The 22,206-nt window shown below is 44.6% G+C and overlaps 1 protein-coding gene across 5 annotated transcripts in view; it reads left to right on the top strand.

Annotated features, from left to right (window-relative positions):
- Nucleotides 1-22,206, top strand: part of ELMO1 (engulfment and cell motility 1) — a 335,641-nt gene that overhangs the window by 68,772 nt on the left and 244,663 nt on the right. For all 5 annotated transcript variants that reach the window (XM_083468793.1, XM_083468798.1, XM_083468796.1 and 2 more), the window contains exons 3-4: nucleotides 16,096-16,136; nucleotides 17,600-17,672. In XM_083468793.1, coding sequence (XP_083324919.1) covers nucleotides 16,096-16,136; nucleotides 17,600-17,672 — 114 coding nt within the window. The remainder of the gene's footprint in view (nucleotides 1-16,095; nucleotides 16,137-17,599; nucleotides 17,673-22,206) is intronic.

Genomic DNA, 22,206 nt, shown 5'->3' with positions numbered 1-22,206 from the left:
AAAATCACATTGGTTTTGCTCAATCAGGTCAAGTTTTTGAGCTATGGCCACATGTTGTTTTTTTACGTTTTTGTTCACATGTACGCTTGTGTGGAGCATTTTAGAAGAAGTTGGTGGGGGTAAAAGGCCATGTCGAATAATTGTTTTGATTGAAAATGATTATTTTAATGACAAGAAGTATTCAGGTCTGATAGTTCTGGGTGATTATGTCGAAAAGGAATCAGTTTGAAGTCATAAAACCTTGAAATCTTCCATAAATTGGTGTGGCAAAGCATAAAGTTGGGGGATCAAAACTAAGTTAATGGGGCAGCCGCCCCACAAAGTATCCTGATCTTCAATCAGCACATCGTCCTGTAGCTCATTGTGATGAAATTCCAGTGCCTGTCTTCGGAGAACTTCCTGACATTAGTGACGAAGATGCCTCCAGTGTTGAAGGACATGAAGAAGAAGTGGTTCTTGAAGATGATGCTCCACATCCATTTTCCCAAAAGGAGTTGAATGATCTAGTTCGCGACCTCAGCTTGTCAAAGGACTCTGCCGAACTGTTGGCTTCCAGATCGAAGGGAAAAAACCTCCTCTCTGACAGTGCTCTCATCAGCTTCTTCCGCAACAGGCATCAAGAGTACCTCCGTTTTTTCTCGGAAGAGAAGGACTTGGTGTACTGTGCAGATATTGCGCAGCTTCTGCTCAAGCTTGGAGTGCCACAGTACGAACCCAAAGATTGGAGACTGTTCATTGACAGCAGCAAGCGATCACTGAAATGTGTTCTGCTACACAACGGCAACCAGTTTGCCTCTATACCCCTGGCTCACTCGACTACAGTGAAGGAGAACTATGAAGCGGTGAAGTATGTGCTGGAGAAAATTGGTTATGATCAGCATAAGTGGTTTATTTGTGTCGACCTGAAGATGGTGAACTTTTTGTTGGGACAACAGTCTGGCTTCACCAAGTACCCATGTTTTCTGTGCATGAGGGATAGTAGGGACCGTGCTCAGCATTACACGAAGAAGGACTGGCCTGTGCAGGAGGAATTGGTGCCTTGCAAAGAAAGGAACGTCATCAATGACCCTCTGGTGGACAGAGACAGACTACTCTTCCCACCGCTGCACATCAAGCTCGGCTTAATCAAGCAGTTCACCAAGGCTCTGGACAAGGATGGTGACTGCTTCCCTTACTTGTGCCAGGCTTTTCCAGGATTGACCATGGAGAAGTTGAAAGCTGGCATCTTTGACGGTCCTCAGATCCGTCAGCTCATCAGAGATCCAGAGTTCAGAAACTCAATGAACAAAGTGGAACTGGAAGCGTGGAAGGCATTTGTTCTGGTAGTGAAGAACTTTATTGGCAACAATAAGGCCAGAAACTACACAAAACTTGTCAACAACATGCTGACTGCTTTCAGAAACCTGGGCTGCAACATGAGCGTCAAGATGCGCTACCTATTTTCACATATGGACCGGTTTCTTGAGAACCTGGGTTCAATGAGTGGCGAACAGGGGGAGAGATTCCATCAGGACATGAAAGAGATAGAGACCAGGTATCAGGGTCGCTGGGATGCAGTCATGATGGCTGACTACTGTTGGACTCTGAAGAGAGACCTCCCTGCCGCTGAGCATTCCAGGAGTTCCAAGAAATGGAAGTTCAAGCCCTGAAGTTTGAAAAATGGTGAAGCAACATGCAATTTACATATACGTACCTTTATCAATGCCCACCATTCAGTTTACAGTAAACCTGACCTGATGGAGAGAAACGGATGCCATTTCCTGATTCAGCAGTGCAAAAATACCCTAAATCAGTTGTAGAAATCTAGACAACATTCAAAAAGTAAAAAATTGTTGCCCAGTGTGAATTATACAATTTCATGAATTCTTCATAAAGGAAGGGTGGATTAGAATTTGTATGGATAATATAAAAAAATTCCTTCCAGTAGCACCTTAGAGACCAACTAAGGTTGTTATTGCTATGAGCTTTCGTGTGCGTGCACACGAAGAAGGTATCTGAAGAAGTGTGCTTGCACACGAAAGCTCATAGCAATAACAACCTTAGTTGGTCTCTAAGGTGCTACGGGAAGGAATTTTTTTATTTCGTTTCGACTACGGCAGACCAACACGGCTACCTCCTTGTAACTAGAACTATGGATAATATGTTGGAGATAAAAATATTGCTTTCCTTGTTGGCTGTGTGACTTAAGACATCTAGTTGGCACTTAGCATCACAAATTTCAGAATGCCTTTTAACTGTTAAAGTGAAGTACTCCGAGGGGCTGGACTAGACTTGCCCTTCCAAGCCAGTTCTTGGGTTCTTCTGGACAGAAGGATCTACAAAAGGCTTTCTAATGCATTTGTGTTCCTGTGTTTTCCTCAGCTCTATCTGGCTAAACTTGGAGTGCAATCTATGGCTCAACCTTGATATGACTGCTAGATGCAGAGAAACCTGTCCAATTCAAAACAGTGCTTCATTGTAGTTGTGTGTCAGGGAACTGCCATCAGAGGCACGGGAGAAGGAGAGGGTCTCTGATTCTGCAGAAGAAGGTCCCAGCGCTAGGGGGAGACTCAGCTGGGAAAGGGGAAGAGAATGAGTGTAACACCAGGGATCAGGGAGAGCAACGGGACAGGGAGGTGCAGGGGCTCCAGGACTCTTCGTTGGAAGTTAGTGAGGGGAGCCCAAGCACCCCGCTGCCCACGCCCACCCTGCGCAGGAGACTCCCGCGCAGTGAGAGGCGGAAACGATTGGGCGTCAAACAACTCTTATGTTGGCAACGCTTTAAGAAACACCCACAGACAGATTCTACGAGTGACTAAGGGCAGCCACGCTAAGATGGGCCGCTCAGTCTGGAGAGTTTAACCAGGCAATCCGACGCTCAAACGGAGCAGGATTACGCACGAGTAACTCCCAACCACTACACTGTCCAATTCAAAACAGTGCTTCATTGTAGTTGTGCAACCTCTCTTTTGTTATAGCCCTTGGCAGCTACCTATCTGTGGCAGTGATAGCTCTATTCCTTCCAGTAGCACCTTAAAGACCAACTAAGTTAGTTCTTGGTATGAGCTTTCGTGTGCATGCACACTTCTTCAGATACACAGATGTGTATCTGAAGAAGTGTGCATGCACACGAAAGCTCATACCAAGAACTAACTTAGTTGGTCTTTAAGGTGCTACTGGAAGGAATTTTTTTATTTTGACTATGGCAGACCAACACGGCTACCTATCTACTAGTGATAGCTCTGTTCTTCTTGCTGTTTCATGCAAGTAGAAATTCCCCACTGCTGTTCCTTTCTGGCCTAGGGAAATAACCTTAGAATGAGTGTGGTGACACTACTAAAATGATCCAGGTCTCTTTGCAAAGCCAGAATCCAAGGCCCTTCACTTCATCCAAGGCACAGCAAGAACAAACAGCACAATTCCTGAAATCGCTGAAATTTCACACCAACAAAAGGTCGGAGCACTTTATCTCATCTTTTCTCCAATCTCCCCACACCTTGCTGTTCTAGTATAGGTAAGACAGGAAAGGTGTTCATGCAGCCACTCCACATGAGCCTCGATTTATTTGTCCTCCCTCCCTCCACCCCTGGCTTGCCTCTAGCAGATCGTTTGAACTGTTTGTCGTGTGCAGTTTTTTTTTGTAGTGCAATTCAACTCACTTTAGGAAGCTTTGCAGTGGCATTTGTTGCTGTCGTTTTTGCTTATGACAAATCATGACCTGTGCACAGGATGCATTCTAGGCTTGAGAATAAAGTAGGCATGTGGAATTGGACTGTAGCCTACAGTTTTCCAGTTTTCTGAACAAAATCAGAAGTAGCCTCTTCAATGTTTGGAACATATACGGTTGGTTAAAGTTGCTGTCTTGGCCACTGATTCCCAGAACACGTATCCCGGCACCCTAGTATATCCCAAGAGGAGCTGAAATGTGCTTTGAAAATTAACCCAGCATGCTGCAGACATCTGCCACACTTTGCCCCATGCAGCAGGGAGGGTATTTGTAGCATCAGTTTCCCCTTTTGCCTGCCAATATATGGATAATGATATTTACACGCAGGAGGGAAAAAGGATTTGTTGGGATTTCTGATACAGCCTGCAGTATATCATGAATCTTAGAAGCATTTCCATTGCCCAGAGAGTGTGATTCTCTTAATGAGCATTGACCAGCGAGGAAAGGGGAGGAGTGGATGCCAAAAGTTAATGTCATTATCTTCACATATTAGATAGACACCTACACATTCTTATGGAAGTTGATTAAGAACATGATAAATATATGTACGTTTTGTAAGAAACCACAAAGTGTGCCTTCTGTTTTCATCCAGCCTCCTCTGTCTCTTCCCCCAACCCATGTCCTAGTTATCAAAAGTCTGGAAAACATACATCTGGGTGAAACTATGGAATTATACAAATGGAATTCTTTTGTGGCTTTGGAGCATAAACTTGCCATAGAATGTGATGGAGTTGCCTAGACAACACTATTCAGTGCAGCCCAAATAAGGATGTTGGAGTTCTTTTGAGCTCCTTTCGCCACACCAGATCATCAGTGTCAATGGAAATGGATGCAATGATGTCCTTAAGGTTATTGTATGGCAGCAGCCCTCCCCCACCCCCATTTTTTAGCATTGTGTTGCTGCACTTACAAAATTCCTCTTAATGCCCTTGTTCGTGCTGTTATTACTCATACTGGTGCATCTCAGAACTAATTTACATTTATATTAATACAATTAAAAATCTGAATAAAAGGCATGTACTTATTAATCTCCCCTTCAAAAGCTGCTGCTGTTACCAGAAGCCTTCAGGAAGGGCAATGGTAGTTTTCTTACCACCCCTTTGAGACAAACTGTGCGTTATAGGGACCCGTGTAGGACTTTATGCCAAGCCCTTCCTTAAGCGTTGGCTTCCTGAGCCTGGTCACTAGTTCAAAAGACCTGCACTTGCATATATCAATTCGCTTTGAATGTGGAGAGTCCTGGAGAGTCATTCAGCTTGCTGTCCAAGCAATTCACTTCTTAATGGTTTGCTGTGTACAGTGGTACCTCGGATTACATACGCTTCCGGTTACATACGCTTCAGGTAACAGACTCCGCTAACCCAGAAATAGTGCTTCAGGTTAAGAACTTTGCTTCAGGATGAGAACAGAAATTGTGCTCCGGTGGCGCAGCGGCAGCAGCAGGAGGCCCCATTAGCTAAAGTGGCGCTTCAGGTTAAGAACAGTTTCATGTTAAGTATGGACCTCTAGAACGAATTAAGTACTTAACCCGAGGTACCCCTGTACAGTGGTGCCCCGCAAGACGAATGCCTCGCAAGACGAAAAACTCGCTAGACGAAAGAGTTTTCCGTTTTGGAGGTGCTTTGCAAAACGAATCTCCTATGGACTTGCAACGCAAGACGACAATGTCTTGCGAGTTCCTGCTGGTTTTTTCCCCCTTTCCCCCCTTTTTCTAAGCCGCTAAGCCGCTTATCAGCTGATCCGATCAGCAGATAAGCCGCTAAAAGCCGCTAATAGTGCTAATTCGCTAATCCTTCAATGGGCTTGCTTCGCAAGACGAAAAAAACCGCTAGATGAAGAGAATCACAGAACGGATTCTTTTCGTCTTGCGAGGCACCACTGTACAGACATTTGCCTTTACAAATCTGGTTACTGCTGTAGGTGCTGTTATTAGATTGCATTCTGAGTAAAAGAACTACTGGAGGAAATACGTATTTTCTTTTTATTTTATTTATTCGTTGTGTATCTTACCCTTCCTTCAAGAAGCTCAGAACGGTGTATGTGTGAGCTATTTGTATCCTCACAACAATCCTGTAAAGTTACACTGGCTAGCCCCTGAGTTACATGGCTACCGTGGGTTTCTGCCTTGTACAGTGGTACCTCTGGATGCGAACGGAATCCGTTCCGGAGCCCTGTTCACATCCTGAGTAGAACGTAAGACGTGACTGTACGTCTGCGCGTGCGCGGGTCGCATTTTGCTGCTTCCGCACATGTGCGTGATGTCATTTTGAGCGTCTGCGCATGTGCGAGCGGCGAAACCCAGAAGTAACACACTCCATTACTTCCAGGTCGCCGTGGAGCGTAACTTGAAAACATTCAACCTAAAGCACATTTAACCCGAGGTATGACTGTATTAGGCCAGACCACTGGTCCATCTAGCCCAGTATTGTCCACTCTGGGTACTCAGGCAGAGAGAGGTCTTTCTCATCACCTGCTACTGAAGATTACTGGATTAAACTGATACCTGATGCAAGCAATGCGTGTGCTCCACCTCTGAGCTTATAGTCCTTCCTCAAGGGAGCAAGGATTCAAATTGGGGTACCCCTTATCAAAGCTCAGCACTTACAACTATTCATCTGTGCCTTTTATTCTCCACATGTTTAGGGACATTTTGGAGGTAAAAATTGACAATATAAGTAGAGCTTCGTATGATTTTAATTAATTGCAAATTAACTTATTTACATTTTGGCAAGTAGAACATCTGTATTGCTTATACTTCAATCGTTAACTCCAGGGATAAATTCATCCTACAGAAACAAACAGTGAGCAAAGTTTTAGAAATGTGCCTTTTAATAAATTCTTGAAAGTTTTCTCATGTTGAAGAACATGCTGAATTACGTCTCTAGTACCTCACGCAGCAGCTCAGAAAAAGTAATCTTCAGCTTCATGCTGTGCCTCTTACTAAATAAGGAGTTCATTGCACACCAGAGGTATTAGAGTTGATAGCAAAAATGGTTGTATCCTGCCTAAGCATGGCTATCACAGGGAGATTATGCTCCCGGGATGTTTTAGCAGCGATGCATTTTTGATGCCCCAAAGTATGGTTTGGATTTAACTTGCCCCAAGTTTCTGTGTTATATTAGGCGAAGGTACATAGAATCATAGAATCATAGAGTTGGAAGAGACCACAAGGGCCATCGAGTCCAACCCCCTGCCAAGCAGGAAACACCATCAGAGCACTCCTGACATATGGTTGTCAAGCCTCTGCTTAAAGACCTCCAAAGAAGGAGACTCCAACACACTCCTTGGCAGCAAATTCCACTGCCGAACAGCTCTTACTGTCAGGAAGTTCTTCCTAATGTTTAGGTGGATTCTTCTTTCTTGTAGTTTGGATCCATTGCTCCGTGTCCGCTTCTCTGGAGCAGCAGAAAACAACCTTTCTCCCTCCTCTATGTGACATCCTTTTATATATTTGAACATGGCTATCATATCACCCCTTAACCTCCTCTTCTCCAGGCTAAACATGCCCAGCTCCCTTAGCCGTTCCTCATAAGGCATCGTTTCCAGGCCTTTGACCATTTTGGTTGCCCTCCTCTGGACACGTTCCAGTTTGTCAGTGTCCTTCTTGAATTGTGGTGCCCAGAACTGGACACACTACTCCAGGTGAGGTCTGACCAGAGCAGAATACAGTGGCACTATTATTTCCCTTGATCTAGATGCTATACTCCTATTGATGCAGCCCAGAATTGCATTGGCTTTTTTAGCTGCCGCGTCACACTGTTGGCTCATGTCAAGTTTGTGGTCAACCAAGACTCCTAGATCCTTTTCACATGTACTGCTCTCAAGCCAGGTGTCACCCATCTTGTATTTGTGCCTCTCATTTTTTTTGCCCAAGTGCAATACTTTACATTTCTCCCTGTTAAAATTCATCTTGTTTGTTTTTGCCCAGTTCTCTAATCTGTCAAGGTCATTTTGAAGTGTGATCCTGTCCTCTGGGGTGTTAGCCACCCCTCCCAGCATTGGATCAGAGCTCTGCATCCCATCAGTTCTAAAGCCAGTCTAAGTTCTAAGACCTGCAATAAACTTATAAACTCGCCTCTGAAGCATTTTAACTGGCTCTCAGTGGCGCTGCCGAATTGAAATCAAGATGTGGTCGGTGGGGGGAAATACTCAGCTTCACTTGTAAGAAAAACAAACAGTGAGTCTCCGTGTGTATTTCATATCAGTTGAGATTTCATGTGCAATCTGCAAAGGGGGAAAGGGTCACTGGCAGTCTGCCTCTTGAGGGTGGCTTTCAGGAAGCAGATTCATTTATCAGCCCCTCCTTCCACCGGATTACTCCTCCACTCTCTGATCGGTGACCGCAAACCATCCAAGCTATTACATGCACTTTATTTCTGAAGCCCTTGCTACTACCCCATGGCAACTTCATTGTAGGCCTTGGTTCAGATTGGGGACACCCGCTCCCAGTTTAACCTCGCCCTAACCATAACAGTGGTGAATTCAGAAACAAAATAAGTGATTTGATGTTGTTGTTGTTTAGTCGTTTAGTCGTGTCCGACTCTTCGTGACTCCATGGACCAGAGCACGCCAGGCACTCCTGTTTCCCACTGTCTCCTGCAGTTTGGTCAGACTGATGCTGGTAGCTTCAAGAACACTGTCCAACCATCTCATCCTCTGTTGTCCCCTTCTCCTTGTGTCCTCCATCTTTCCAGGGAGTCTTCTCTTCTCATGAGGTAGCCAAAGTATTGGAGCCTCAGCTTCAGGATCTGTCCTTCCAGTGAGCACTCAGGGCTGATTTCCTTAAGAATGGAGAGGTTTGATCTTCTTGCAGTCCATGGGACTCTCAAGAGTCTCCTCCAGCACCATAATTCAAAAGCATCAATTCTTAAGCCATCAGCCTTCTTTATGGTCCAGCTCTCACTTCCATACATCACTACTGGGAAAACCATAGCTTTAACTATATGGACCTTTGTTGGCAAGGTGATGTCTCTGCTTTTTAAGATGCTGTCTAGGTTTGCCATCGCCTTTCTCCCAAGGAGCAGGCATCTTTTAATTTCGTGGCTGCTGTCACCATCTGCAGTGATCATGGAGCCCAAGAAAGTAAAATCTCTCACTGCCTCCATTTCTTCCCCTTCTTTTTGCCAGGAGGTGATGGGACCAGTGGCCATGATCTTCGTTTTTTTGATGTTGAGCTTCAGACCATATTTTGCGCTCTCCTTGTTGGCTGTGTGACAGACAGTGACTTCTGGGGTTGTTGTGAGGATTAATCAGAAGGAGATGGCATGTACTAGTAGTGCTACTGATCTTTTCAAATAGTAAAAGCAGTTTGTTGTCATGCACATATTTTTTTCTTCAAGCGTTAAAACTGGCATCCTATTAATGTTCACTGAATTCTTCTAAAAGACTTAACTTCCTCGATGTAATGACTTGCCACATAGACACACATTGTTTCCCAGCAACACTTAACATTCTGCTTGCTTTATGGACCGTCATGCAAGTGCAATACCAGGCAGGGGAAATGAAGCTACCATTCCATTGTCAGAATGAAAGAAGAGAGGGAGCTATGGTTTATGCAGAAATGTTGGAGAAAAGCACTCCATCATCAGCCAGAGCTGAGAAGTTGGTTGTACATAACTCTCAAATCTAGCTAGCCTGGGATAGTAGTACCAGAAAGGATTGCTGGATTTTGCAAATTGCAGCAGTTGTGTTTAGGGACTCCGTGAAAATATGTTCTGGTTGTATCTCAGTTTGAGTGCAACCTGGTGGCACCTTGTCCCCCTAGACCTGTGATGGGGACCTCAGCACATGTTTCCTGGGCCTTAATACGCATCCAGTCCACGAATTATGGCTTCAGATCAAGAAATGTGTTTCATTTAAGAAGTACTGATGCAGAATTGCTTTGTAAAATGCATTTGTTAGCAAAAATAATAATAGTCATTGTTGAGCTGGCCGAGGGATTAACAAAATGAAAAAATAACCACCCTTCCTTCTCCTTGACGCCAGGCAAATATTTACAATTGAGCAAGGGAAAAAAAAACAGCATTTTGAGGAATGGGGATGTTGTGTTTGGAGAGAAGGAAAAACACACACAGAGAGAGGCCTTAATATTATCATTAAAAGGGCTGGTAGTTTGGCTTCCTTTTTCTATTAAATTGTACAGTTCTGAAATGTAGGCTCTTATGTTTTTGTTACGTTTTGGAAAAAAGTTCCCCATCAGGCGATAACAGAAACCAGTGCTCCGAAAAGACTCTGGATACACAGTTCTTTCCAGAGGGAGAGATAACAGCTTAGCCGGCTTACAAGCCCAGTTGTCCCTTTCACAGACAGTGACTCTTTTGTTGGCTTGTTGGTGGCGGGTGGGGAGGATGTTGCATGTGTGGCACGTTGTAGTAATACTTGTGTTACACTTTTGATCTTTCTCGCCTGCCAAGGTCTGCTCTGTAGCCACGAGTTACATAACTGATGGCACTCGCTGCACGGAACGGGCGTGGAAGGCTTCCTGGAGTGTTCCAAGAGCATCTTGCTTACAGCTGTTAGTGTTTTAATGCCGGAGACAAATTGTGTGCTGTAAGAAAGAAAAGGGGGGGGGGAGAAGAAGCATTTTTATCTAATAATAATAATAATAATAATAATAATAATAATAATAATAATATCTTTATTGTCATTGCCCCCTTCGGGGACAACGAAATTACTTGACTGCTCCATAAAAACACTAATTAAACAATACAATATAATACAGCAAGGGAGATTAGATGACTTTCAAAGTCCGGGCTTCCCATTCAGGGCCGAGATCGCTCTGGAGAAGAAGCTGTTCTTAAGACGGCTCGTTCTCGTCTTCATCGTCCTGTATCTCCGTCCCGACGGCAAAAGCTCGAAGAGACAGTGACCAGGATGCGATGGATCTTTTACTATGTCCAGTGCCTTCCTATGGCACCTTGTGGTATAAATCTGCTCTAAGGTGGAGAGTGGGCAGCCAACAATGCTCTCTGCTGCCTTAACAACTCTGCACAACCCCAACCTGTCCCGGGTAGTACAGCTTCCGTACCACACACATAAGCCATAAGTGAGCACGCTCTCAATGGCACAGTGATAGAAGGCAAGCAGCAGTTTCTGCGGAAGATGGTTTTTCCTTAGTAGGAAAATATGGGAAGTATGGCTCGTGAGGGGGAATACAGAGGCAGCTTAGGGGGTGATCTCATTACTTTCTTGATTTTATGTTCTTGTTAACTTCCTAGGGGCCTTTTATTCCAGGGATCAAGTGTGCTAAGTTGCCTCTGAAATAGAAGAGGAAATTCTGCGTCCCTGAAAAGCCATGCTTTGCTATTTCTAATTCTGTTTGTTCTTGGTATAAGCTTTCGTGTGCATGCACACTTCTTCAGATACACTGAAACAGAAGTCGACTTCTGTTTCAGTGTATCTGAAGACGTGTGCATGCACACGAAAACTTATACCAAGAACAAACTTAGTTGGTCTCTAAGGTGCTACTGGACAATTTTTTTATTTTTTTTATATATTTCGACTGCGTCAGACCGACACGACTACCTACCTGAATCTATTTCTAATTCTGTTAGCTAAAATAACGATGACTGGTCTGTCAATACTGAAATACCCTTTTTTTGTTTTGACAGCACCTTTGTCTTTTTGAATATAAGATTGCATGCATGAAAGCTCAACCTGGTTGTCAGGGTGTTCATAGACAGGGGCAGGGGTGAAACTAGGCTTTATTTCACCTGGGTCAAAGACCAAGTTTGGCACCCTCCATGTGCATTTGCATAACACACACTGGCTGGGAGCCTCAATAGTGCGCCTCTGGAGGCTTCACCTGGGCCCAAAAACTTGGCTAGCCTCCTGTAGCTACAGCTCTGTACAGGGGAGCAAGAAGCCCAGACCATTTCTTAGCCTGTCTGTGCCCCTCTCCCCTTTGGGACTGCACCTTCTCTTCTTCCTCCCGCCCTCCCCAAATGCTCCTCTCAGCTCTGTGGACTGAGAGATGCCCACTTACAAGAAGGAAGTTTCAAGACAAGTGTGATCTGTAGCACAAAGGAGGATCTCATTAACTGACAAAGGACACAGGTTTACCTTGCTGCAGGGTAACAAGATGGTCGTGAGGGCGTCCCTGGGCAATCAGAGCTTGCAGCCAGGTGATGAATTGTACTTTGTAGGGAAAGATGGAGATACATTTCCAGAGAATGTATGCTTAGGATTAACCCAATTACTGGTTGAAGATGCTTGCTACAGTATGCATTTGTTACTTTCCTAGGGTAAATTAATAACTGATTAAAGGTGCCTCTTTGCATTAGATATGGGAAAGGTTCCGGGACTTAATTAGGCTTTTGTACTTAAGTTATTCAGAGGCTCATTATACACATCTATTATTGTGCAGAAATTCCCAGAATAGTCACTACTATGGAGAGGATATTTGGCAGGAACCACAAGGGCTTTCCTTGATAGACGATACTTAGCTTGAACTATTATAGCGATCTCGAATTTCTTTTGTTGCTCAGAGCAAAGCCGAGGTGAACACATAATTGCACTTGCAGTTAATGCAGAATGCTGCAGCGCGATTGCTGAGAGGAGTGAGGCCTTGTCAGCATATAACACCAGTGCTCAGCGATCTGCTACCAGGCCAGGTTCAGGGTGTTACTATTAGTACAGTGGTGCCTCGCAAGACGAACGCCTCGCAAAACGAAAAACTCGCTAGACGAAAGGGTTTTCTGTTTTGGAGGCGCTTCGCAAGACGAATTTCCCTATGGGCTTGCTTCGCAAGACGAAAGCCCATAGGGAAATCTCCGGGGACCTCTTTTAAAATGCTGGCGGTCGGGAGCAAAGACTTTCGCCCACCGCCAGCCTTCAGAAGAGGTCCTGGACCTCTTCTGAAGGCCGGCGGGTGGCAAAAGTCTTTGCTCCCCCCGCCTGCCTTCCCGGGACAGCAGAGACTTCTCCGCTGTCCCGGGCGATCTTAAAATGCTGGCGGGCGGCAGCGAAGCCTTCACTGCCGCCCGCCAGCATTTTAAAATTGCCCTGGGACAGCGGAGGCTTTGCTGCCGCCCGCCAGCATTTTAAAATCGCCCCGGGACAGCGGGGGCTTTTAAAATGCTGGCGGTCGGCAGCAAAGCCCTCCTGTCCCCGGAGCTTGCGGGGCGGGAGGTGGGGAGAAGGGCTTTTCTTCCCACCACCAGCCTTCAGAACAGCCTTCTGAAGGCTGGCAGTGGGAAGAAAAGCCCTTGTCCCCCCCCCCCCAGCCTTCAGAAGAGGTCGGGGGACAGACTGTCCCCGGAGCTAGTCTGAAGGCGGTTTCCATAGGAACGCATTGATTGATTTTCAATGCATTCCTATGGGAAACCGTGCTTCGCAAGACGAAAAACTCGCAAGAAGAGAAAACTTGCGGAACGAATTAATTTCGTCTTGCGAGGCACCACTGTATATAAAGCCCCTTACAACTTGGGATCTGCTCACCTACTAGACAGCCTAATCCCACATGCGCCCACTTGGCCACTTTGTGGGTGGAATTGGCGCTGTTGTAGGTGCCACATAATACCCGTTCTCCATGTGTAAGAACTCCGTCATTCCAGATTCTGGAAGCAGCCACACTCCAACTTGCTGACTCAGAGGTTTAAGGAAATGTGGCAAGTGTGGTAAACCATGAGGCCAGGTTTGGAGACAATGCTAACCCAAACCACAGCTTAGCTCACAGCAGCAGGACCAGAGCAGTTGCAAAGCGGCCATGTTCTTCTCTATGAGAAGCCACACATTGGTTCATTCGCACCAAGCCATGCGTCGGCTTAGTGTTGCATGTAAACTAGGCCACTCTTTGCAAAACAAAACTGACTAGATGTGTTTATTTCCTGGTGACTGCTTTAATCAATCTACGTCATCTTTGTGACAATCACTTATTCATCCAAATGGCTCTTGCTTTTTTGCTTTGGTTTTTCTTCCTAGGCGTCCAAGTGTTTATGTTTGCAGCAGTGTTCAGGATGTTGTGACATCTCCAGACCAGACAGTGTTCTTTCTATTTTGGGGACCTTGAAACTAAAGTAACTTTAGCCAGACGGCGCAGCACAGCAGAGAGAGCTATACTGGAATTCATACTGCTGGTTTAGTGGATAATTTTAGCAGATTATTTAGTGTTATCTTGTTTAATGGGTGTTTATTGCATTTATTGAATTCACTATAGTGAATCAGGAAAAAGCAGTTCTGTATAACGTAGAGCTAGTTTTGCCAAACTCAGTATTGCAAATAGGTTGCAGGTTTGATTCCCATATGGGGCAACTGCATATTCCTATATTGCAGCGGTTTGGACTAGATGATCCTAAGGGTCGCTTACAACTCTGTACTTCTATGATTCTATGAAATACACTTTAGTTATGACACTTATTTGTTCACCTAGATGTAAGAAAGGCAACTTTTTAAAAAAAGTTGTTTGTGAATTGCTCTGTGTATCAATTAGAACAATGTTTGCTATGAGATCTGAAGTCTTTTTTTCTGTCTAGGAGATGCTAGTGAGTACAGGAAATAATACCAAGCCCTTTAATACCCAGGACCTAATTACATTTAACATTAATGATCATCACTAGTAGTCAGACACTTCTGCCTCCCCAAAAATAGGGTTGAGTGACCAGAGAATTAGGGGAAATCTCAAATATGTCAGATTAGTCCCTGCCCCCCCCCCTGGTAATTTTAACAGATAGCTCAGTTGTTTGAAGGCCAAAGTATTTGAAGACCAAATTATAGCAGCAACCCAGACTATTTTAACCCTACCTCCACCCCACTTGCATAGTAAATGGAGTGGGGTGGGCTTAATCTTTAAAGCAAAAGGGAAATGTCAACTGTCCTCATCCCTGGTGTTTTGCTCCCCAACGTAGTTGATGGATCTGGCTGTAAGTGATTGGTGCTGAGAAAGGGGGCTGATTGTAGCCCCTGATTAGTGAGCCCAACTGGAGTGTTTAGCTTGCCTGCATTGTTTGCATTCAAAGTGCACCTCCACAGGGACTTCAGAGGAAGGTGTGTTGAGCAACGGAGGACTCAGTGGAGGTCAAGAAGTATCTCCTCTTCGCCGCCTTCACTTCCACAAAGTATGCTTGACAATAAGCACACACTTTTGTTCAGTTGCTTACCTTCAGAGTCGTCCTCCTCTTGTGTTCTAGCAGTCTTCCAATAAGCTGCAGTGCCCATAGCTCTGAGGAATACCACCGTGCCACTAGGGCTCATCAAAGTTCAAGAGGGTGAAGAGGGACGATGGTGTGAGCTGCTTGGCTCATTGCTATGTACCACAGAATTAACCCAGAGCTTCAACAGGGCTGTCAGACAGAAAAAGACCCTGGAGTCATCTGGGATGGAAATCTTCAGGCTCTGAGAGTGGACCATTCTAATAGCCCCTCCAAACCTTTGCAAAGGAGAAGCCACTGCAGTCTAAATCTTAACAGGAGGCGATCTAACCATGACAAGGGAAAGGTGGCAAGATCTCCTACCTTCAGATCACTCTCTTCTTGCCCTACTGAGAAAGCCAGATTCAGGGCGTCACCAGCCACATGCATTGTGGGAATGCTGTGATGGTACCATTCCATGGTTCTTATGGAAGCCATGATGTCCTGAACCAGCCCTAAATCAGTAGCCTCAATATTAATGTTAAAATCCCTCAGATTCTACCTCCATTTTTTATTTGACCTCATTGTTTCTTTCAAACTCCAGAAATTTTTGTTCATTTTTACAGTGGTTTGTTAAAGCGAGCCAACTTCAAGCCATGGTTGTTATTTTGATTAACCGTTGTATAATGTTGTGTTTGAACTCTGTGCTGGGACTCATCTTGCCTATGGTTTATTGAAGGAAGCCAGCTTGATAACCCATGATTTTAAAGTTGCCATATTTCAGAGCAATGCTAGTTAAAATTAACCGCAGATAAAATAGCAATTTGCCGTTAATCAGAAATAGAAATAAGTACTAGGAGCGTTCTCAATAATTCAGATCACAGTTCTTCCTCATTTTGCCGGTAGGCTGCTGAGAAATAATGTTTTGCTGTAGGGCAGGGATGGAGAATCTGGACCCTTACAGATGTTGTTGGATCCAATTCCCATCAGCCCTAGCCAGCATGCCTAATGGTCAAGGATGATGAGAATTGTAACCGGAAACATTATTATTATTATTATTATTATTATTATTATTGAATTTATATATCATCCTCTACCCAAAGAACCACAGTTTCTCTGTCCCTGTTTTGGGGCTACCTAATGAGTTTATAATAATTTTTCAGGCCATTTTGGTTGTTTTACATAGATTATATATCAATTTTCACAAACATTTGCACACTAAACAGAAATAGGCCCAAGTTTTCTTTTGGTATTGCAAATATCGACTGAAGGCTATGCTATGATGTTCTCACACAATGCATTTTCCTTTTTTTTTGTCCTCAGAAAAAGCCATTGTCAGCAATCATAAAGGAAGCCTGTGATGGGTGAGTTTTATTTGTTGCTGTGCTTTCAACTCTCAAAATAAACAGTTCTCAGATATATTTTCTCCCTCTTGCGAGTTAATTCAAATACCTCCCAGGAGCCTACACACACACACACACACACACACACACACACACAGTACTGGTTTCTAAGGTGTGGGCTTCAATTTTATTTCATCCATTTTGAAGATAGAACAAAGGGAAAGACAATTTTATTTATTACATTTATATGTACAAATGTGTACATTACACACATAAGTAATGGACAACTATATATATTTGTTCCAAGAGGTTCAATGTGACTTACATAGTTGTTGCCCCGACTTTAAACACAACCTTGTGAGGTGGGTTAGGCTGAGAGTGACTTATCCCAAGGTCACTCAAACTCCCCAGTTGTAATTGGACATTTTAACTGCGTCAGAACACGTGACTCTCTCGAGTGTGCTTAGGCAAACTTTGGAGGCAGGAGATGTTCAGTTCCCCAAGGAAATTACCTGCAAATGAGAGGCCTGTGGCTTCATCCCAAAGTGGCATTTAAGCTGCCTTCCTGTACACTGGCAGACTATTCCGTTCAATCCTGTGAGGATCCTCTTGGAGAACGAAAGGTGTGGGAGTGGAGAGATTGTGCAATAAATTAAAAACTAAATCTTGCATTTGTCTTTTTTCTTTTTTAGTTCAGGGGAATCATAACTGCTTCGGGACTTGACTGAAATTATTCCAGCATGGATAAAAGAAATGCACATTATCTTTAAATAGGCTCCTTAAACCCTTCTCTAGATTAGGAGCGAAGAACTGGATCCATCTGGCAAACCAGTTCCTTTCTCTCCCATTCTCCATAGGCCAAGTTTGACAGTGGGTGGCCATGCCCGCCTGTCAATCGCCTGACATCACACATATATTTTTTGCCCATGTGGCATCAGGCAACCCATTTTTGCATATGTGGTTTGTAATCTAACAAAGGTGCTGCGCTTTGCCAGGCCCTGGCAATTAGCTGGTTGTCAGGGTTTGCAAAGGATTTTGCTGAAGGGCTTTTGAGGTGCCGCCCACCATGTTTTTTGGACCCAGATCACACCTGATGTGATACAGGTATGATGTCAGATATAGGGCAGGTAGGTGTGTCTTGGCCCAAACAGCTGCTGATTAGACCCATGGGCTGGAGGTTCCCTCCTCTGGTTCTAGATTTACCCAAGTGTTCTGTGCTCAGACATGTACCGTATTTTTCGCGCTATAACACGCACCCGACCATAACACGCACGTAGTTTTTAGAGGAGGAAAATCCGTAGGCATGCCACCCGTAGGCATTCCCTCCATAACACGCACAGACATTTCCCCTTACTTTCTAGGAGGAAAAAAGTGAGTGTTATGGTGCAAAAAATACGGTAACTAAAAAGTGAAAAGCTAAAAATGGTTCTTGGCTTCTGTCATCCAAGTGCATTTTCCTAATAAAATTGTTTGTACTTTTTAAGGTGGTCTCTTACAAATCACGAGTATTATGCACTGCAACATGCTGATAGTACCAATTTCTACATCACCGAAAAGGTAAGAAAATACCTCTGGACATCCTTTGTGCGCTTTTCTTTTCTTTCTTTTTGTTTAAAAAATGCTCTTCACGCTGACAATTCAGTTTCAGAGCTAATGTTGAGGGAAAGTGCATTATTACCTTGGTTTTTACAGAACTTAGACCCAAGTGGGTTATAATGGGCTCCCTGTGCCTCATCCTATTGGTCTGAACTCTGTCTCCTGGTAATGTAGCTGTTCAGTTTTTGTGGTTAGAAATATAATTGGGGTATTGGAGGGCTTTCTAGACAAGATTTTAATTGGATAAGCATTATCCGCATACTGACAGTAATTGCTTCTTAATAAAGCAACTTGTATCAGAATTAACTGTGGAAGGTTTTTTGTGCCAGTTCTTCCAGTGCTGCTGGTATGTCACTGGGTCTAGAGAAGGATCTTGAACTTAGAGCACTTGATTTGGAATAAATATTAATGAATGAATTGTAGGGGCTGTTTTGTTTTTTTAAACCGCCTGCTTAGAAGAATGTCCTTTCTTCATATTGCCAACACTTACTTTGAAACTGCTCTCCTAAAATGCATGTTTAGTTATTCTCCCTTCCCCAATCATTTCAAGTGGAGGATGGCATTGTCTGCTTTCAAGAATTCAACTCTTTGGTTCTGAAATGGTGAGGAAGGCTCCATAAAGTTGACTCTCAGGTTTTTGTGGACATGTTAATACTTAAGGATTTATCTGTGCAAACAGCAGTTTTTGAACTCTGCCACTGAAGAGAGCAGGTGAGTGTGGTGGCCGGTTGAAAGACTTGCCCACCAAAAATAAAGTCTCACACACAGAAAATTAGCGTGCAAAGGGAAGAATCCTTTTCTCCTGAAATAAAACTATACATGGCAGAGCATTCAAGCACATAGCAACATCCTCTCTGTACCCTCAAGTGATGCAAGCAAGCAGTTTCCTTGCGTGATGCTCAGTTGTGTTGTAAGGCTGTGGCCAGAGGAGGGCAAAATTAAATCCTTCTCTACCAAAACCACTTTGCTAGCTCTGTGGACTGCTGTGTCCAAACCTCTTTAGAAAGTATAGTTGAGCTGGCACTTATTCATAATCGGAGTACTGTCGAGAAGCAGCAGACAGGAAACCTAAATGAGACATACCCAGAGCTGGTTGTTAGGTAAACAAAGTATTGTTGCCGCCACTTCCCTTTTTTCTCCTCTAAATGGTATCTTAATAGAAATTAGATTCAAGAGTTGCATGACACTTGCCATCTCCGTGAGAGAGGTGCCCTAATTGTTGCCTTGGTGTGCATTTACAGTGGTGCCTCGCAAGACGAAAAGAATCCGTTCCGCGAGTCTCTTTGTCTTGCGGTTTTTTCGTCTTGCGAAGCAACCCTATTAGCGGATTAGCGCTATTAGTGGCTTTTAGTGGCTTTTAGCGGCTTATCTGCTGATCGGATCAGCTGATAAGCGGCTTAGCGGCTTAGAAAAGGGGGGGGAGGAAAAAAAACCAGCAGGAACTCGCAAGACATTGTCGTCTTGCGAAGCAAGCCCATAGGAAATTCGTTTTGCGAAGCACCTCCAAAACGGAAAACTCTTTTGTCTAGCGAGTTTTCCGTCTTGCGAGGCATTCGTCTTGCGGGGCACTACTGTATACTGAATTAAAGCAGTGTTTTTTTCTGTGCTGGCACCCATGGCACTTTTATCAAGATATGAGAAGTAGCATCTCGTTTTTTCTTTCTAAACAAAACAAAACAAAACAAAAACACTGGATTAATTTGTGCTTGGAGTGTTTACTCATTTTGTGCTGGGAGGAGGTTTGCTCGCACAGATAGTGGCAGAGGATAGATGGGAAAACAAATGCCAAAGAATCACAAATAAATGGGCATTTTACAGGAACTGGATAGAAAGAGGGGAAGCCAACCCTATCATACAAGCTCGAATGAACAGACTGTGTACGTGGATAAAGATATGAAGAAGGAAGGGGGGGCGGGGCGGGGGGGCTGAAGTGGAGAGGGAGGGGAAAGGGAAAAAGAAAAGTAAACCGGATGGTATTTTGAATTGATTTTGTTATGTAAGCCTTTTTTTCAGAAACCATATATATTAATGTTATGTAGTTAGGCATTGTAGTATGAATGATTTTTGTGCTGTATTCTTTGTTTTATAGAATATATATAATAATGTTATGTTACTAAGCAAATTTAATAAAAGGGGGGGGGGAGGAGGAGGTTTGCTGAGCGGTGCATGAGATTTGGCCAAGCCCACAGTCTGGATGCTGCTTTTGGGCTGTGGGCTACTAGCAGTCCATTGCAGTTTTTTTTTTTTTAATTAAAAAAGCCAAGCAGGCAAGTCATCCTGATACATGTTACAAAAGTGTTTTGCACTCCGATTTCTCTCAGCACAAAGCGTGCTAAATAAATCAGTTGTTCCAGCTGACAATTTTCAACCACTTGAATTCTGAAGCACAAGCTAAACTGAAGTTCACCCTTTGAAATACGTCATATTAGTTGAAAGTGCCTAAGAAGTAAACTGCAAATAACCTCAAGTATTTGCAGTTCTTCGTGATAAGCTGGGTGCTGCATTTGTTCTTGGCTGGGTAAGAGAGCTTATTCTAGCAAATTTTAATATTAAACATTTCACGTTTCAGGAGCCAGAGTGCTAATTTAGTTAGCGCCAAAATATGCAGAAATGAAATGTGAACGAAACAATATAAGATGTAACTGATAGTGCTGAGGCAACATAATACGCACAACGTGTTTCCTTTTCACATGATTTAACCTCTTCCACTGGGGCAGCCCTGTGTTAAATGCTGCATTTTAGTTGCAAAGTATTTCTTGGCTGCTCTAGATGAAATGTTATTTGGCTCGTTGTCAGAATTTACAGATTTTGCTGGCTGAATTATGCATGGTGCATGTGATAACACTTGATGACTTGCAGTTTGGCACGTGAACTGCTTCTGCCACACGCATGAGCTGATACAAAAATGTAATCAGTGATGGCTTTCTCATCATGCAGGACGTTCCTTGAAGTTTTAGTAACCGAGAATGATGTATGAACATACCGTATTTTTCGCCCCATAGGACGCACTTTTTCCCCTCCAAAAATGAAGGGGAAATGTATGTGTGTCCTATGGGGCGAATGCAGGCTTTCGCTGAAGCCTGGAGAGCGAGAGGCATCGGTGCGCACCGACCCCTCTCGCTCTCCAGGCTTCAGGAAGCTATCCGCAAGCCTTGCAAGCCCGGTGGGAGTTCCCGCGGGCTCACAAGGCTTGCGGGCAGCAGCCTGCAGCCCCCGCGAGTGTCTGCAAGCCTTGCGCGCCCGGCAGGAGGTCCCGCCAAGCGCGCGAGGCTTGGGGCGGCAGCCTGTCGCCCGAAGCACGGGGAGCCCTCCGGAGGGCTCCCCATGCTTCGGGCGAGTTTCTGCAAGCCTTGCGCACCCGGCAGGAGGTCCCGCCAAGCGCGCGAGGCTTGGGCCAGCAGCCTGTCGCCCGAAGCACGGGGACCCCCTCAGAGGGCTCCCCCTGTTTTGGGTGAGTGTCTGCAAGCCTCGCACGCCCGGCAGGAGGTCCCGCCGGGTACGGGAGGCTTGGGGCGGCAGCCTGTCGCCCGAAGCACGGGGAGCCCTCTCCGGAAGGTGCCCCGTGCTTCGGGCAGGCGAGCGCAAGGCTTGGGGCGGCAGCCAGGGCGGAGGGGGGGGGGAATAATTTTTTTTATTCATTTCCCCCCCCAAAAAACGAGGTGCGTCCTATGGGCCGGTGCGCCCTATAGGACGAAAAATACGGTACTTCTGTGAACTCTCCTTAGAGTTGCTTTACACATGGCACTCTTGAGTCGTGGGGGGTGGAATAGGAAGCACAAGGCCCTGAAAAAAGTTGTAAATAGTAAAATTTTGCCCCAGCTGCCTCCTTCCTTCCTTCCAACCCTACGCCAGGTGTTCTTCCTGGAGGAAATGAGACCTTCTGGGAGAATCTGGTTTGTGCTCTCTGTTGCTGCTACTGTTGAGTGTATGTGTGCATTTTCGCTAGAAGAACACAGATTTTTATAATGCCATTAATCTGTGCTCAAGACAGACAGGGACTGTATATTTGTGCTGCAAGGAGGGTTTTTATTCTGCTTATAGGCTGTCTTGAGTCAAACAGAAAGTAAATATGGGCGAGAAAATGCCATTGGTATTACTCAGATGCCCGTGACTACTGCTACAGTTTTTACTGTTTACCGGTTGAGTGAGGGAGAAATACCAAAGGTCATGATGACTGTTTCATGGACTTCGCAGACTTGTGAATAGATGGCTTCAACAAGTGGGCATTTTGACCTTTCACATGCCGGGATTTGGACTGCCTTTCCCAGGCCTCTGAGGAGAGGCGAGCCTAGCATTTTCTCAGAGTAGCAGAAAGGAATGTTTCTGTGCTTTTTAACCACTTTAACCTGTGGGCCCTTGCTTATAATTCTCTGCAAGTATGAACACATTGGAAGGATTTCTTGGTGTCTGTGTGATAATTTGTTGCCAGTACTATCATTTTAGTCAGAACCATTTTCCTTAAACCAGAAATAGACTATTTATTCCAAATTCTAAA

The sequence above is a fragment of the Podarcis liolepis genome (genome assembly GCF_965112155.1).
Source record: "Podarcis liolepis genome assembly, chromosome: 12".
NCBI lineage: Eukaryota > Metazoa > Chordata > Lepidosauria > Squamata > Lacertidae > Podarcis > Podarcis liolepis.
The sequence above is the reverse complement of the archived record's forward strand: the minus strand, read 5'-3'. Positions and strand labels throughout refer to the sequence as shown.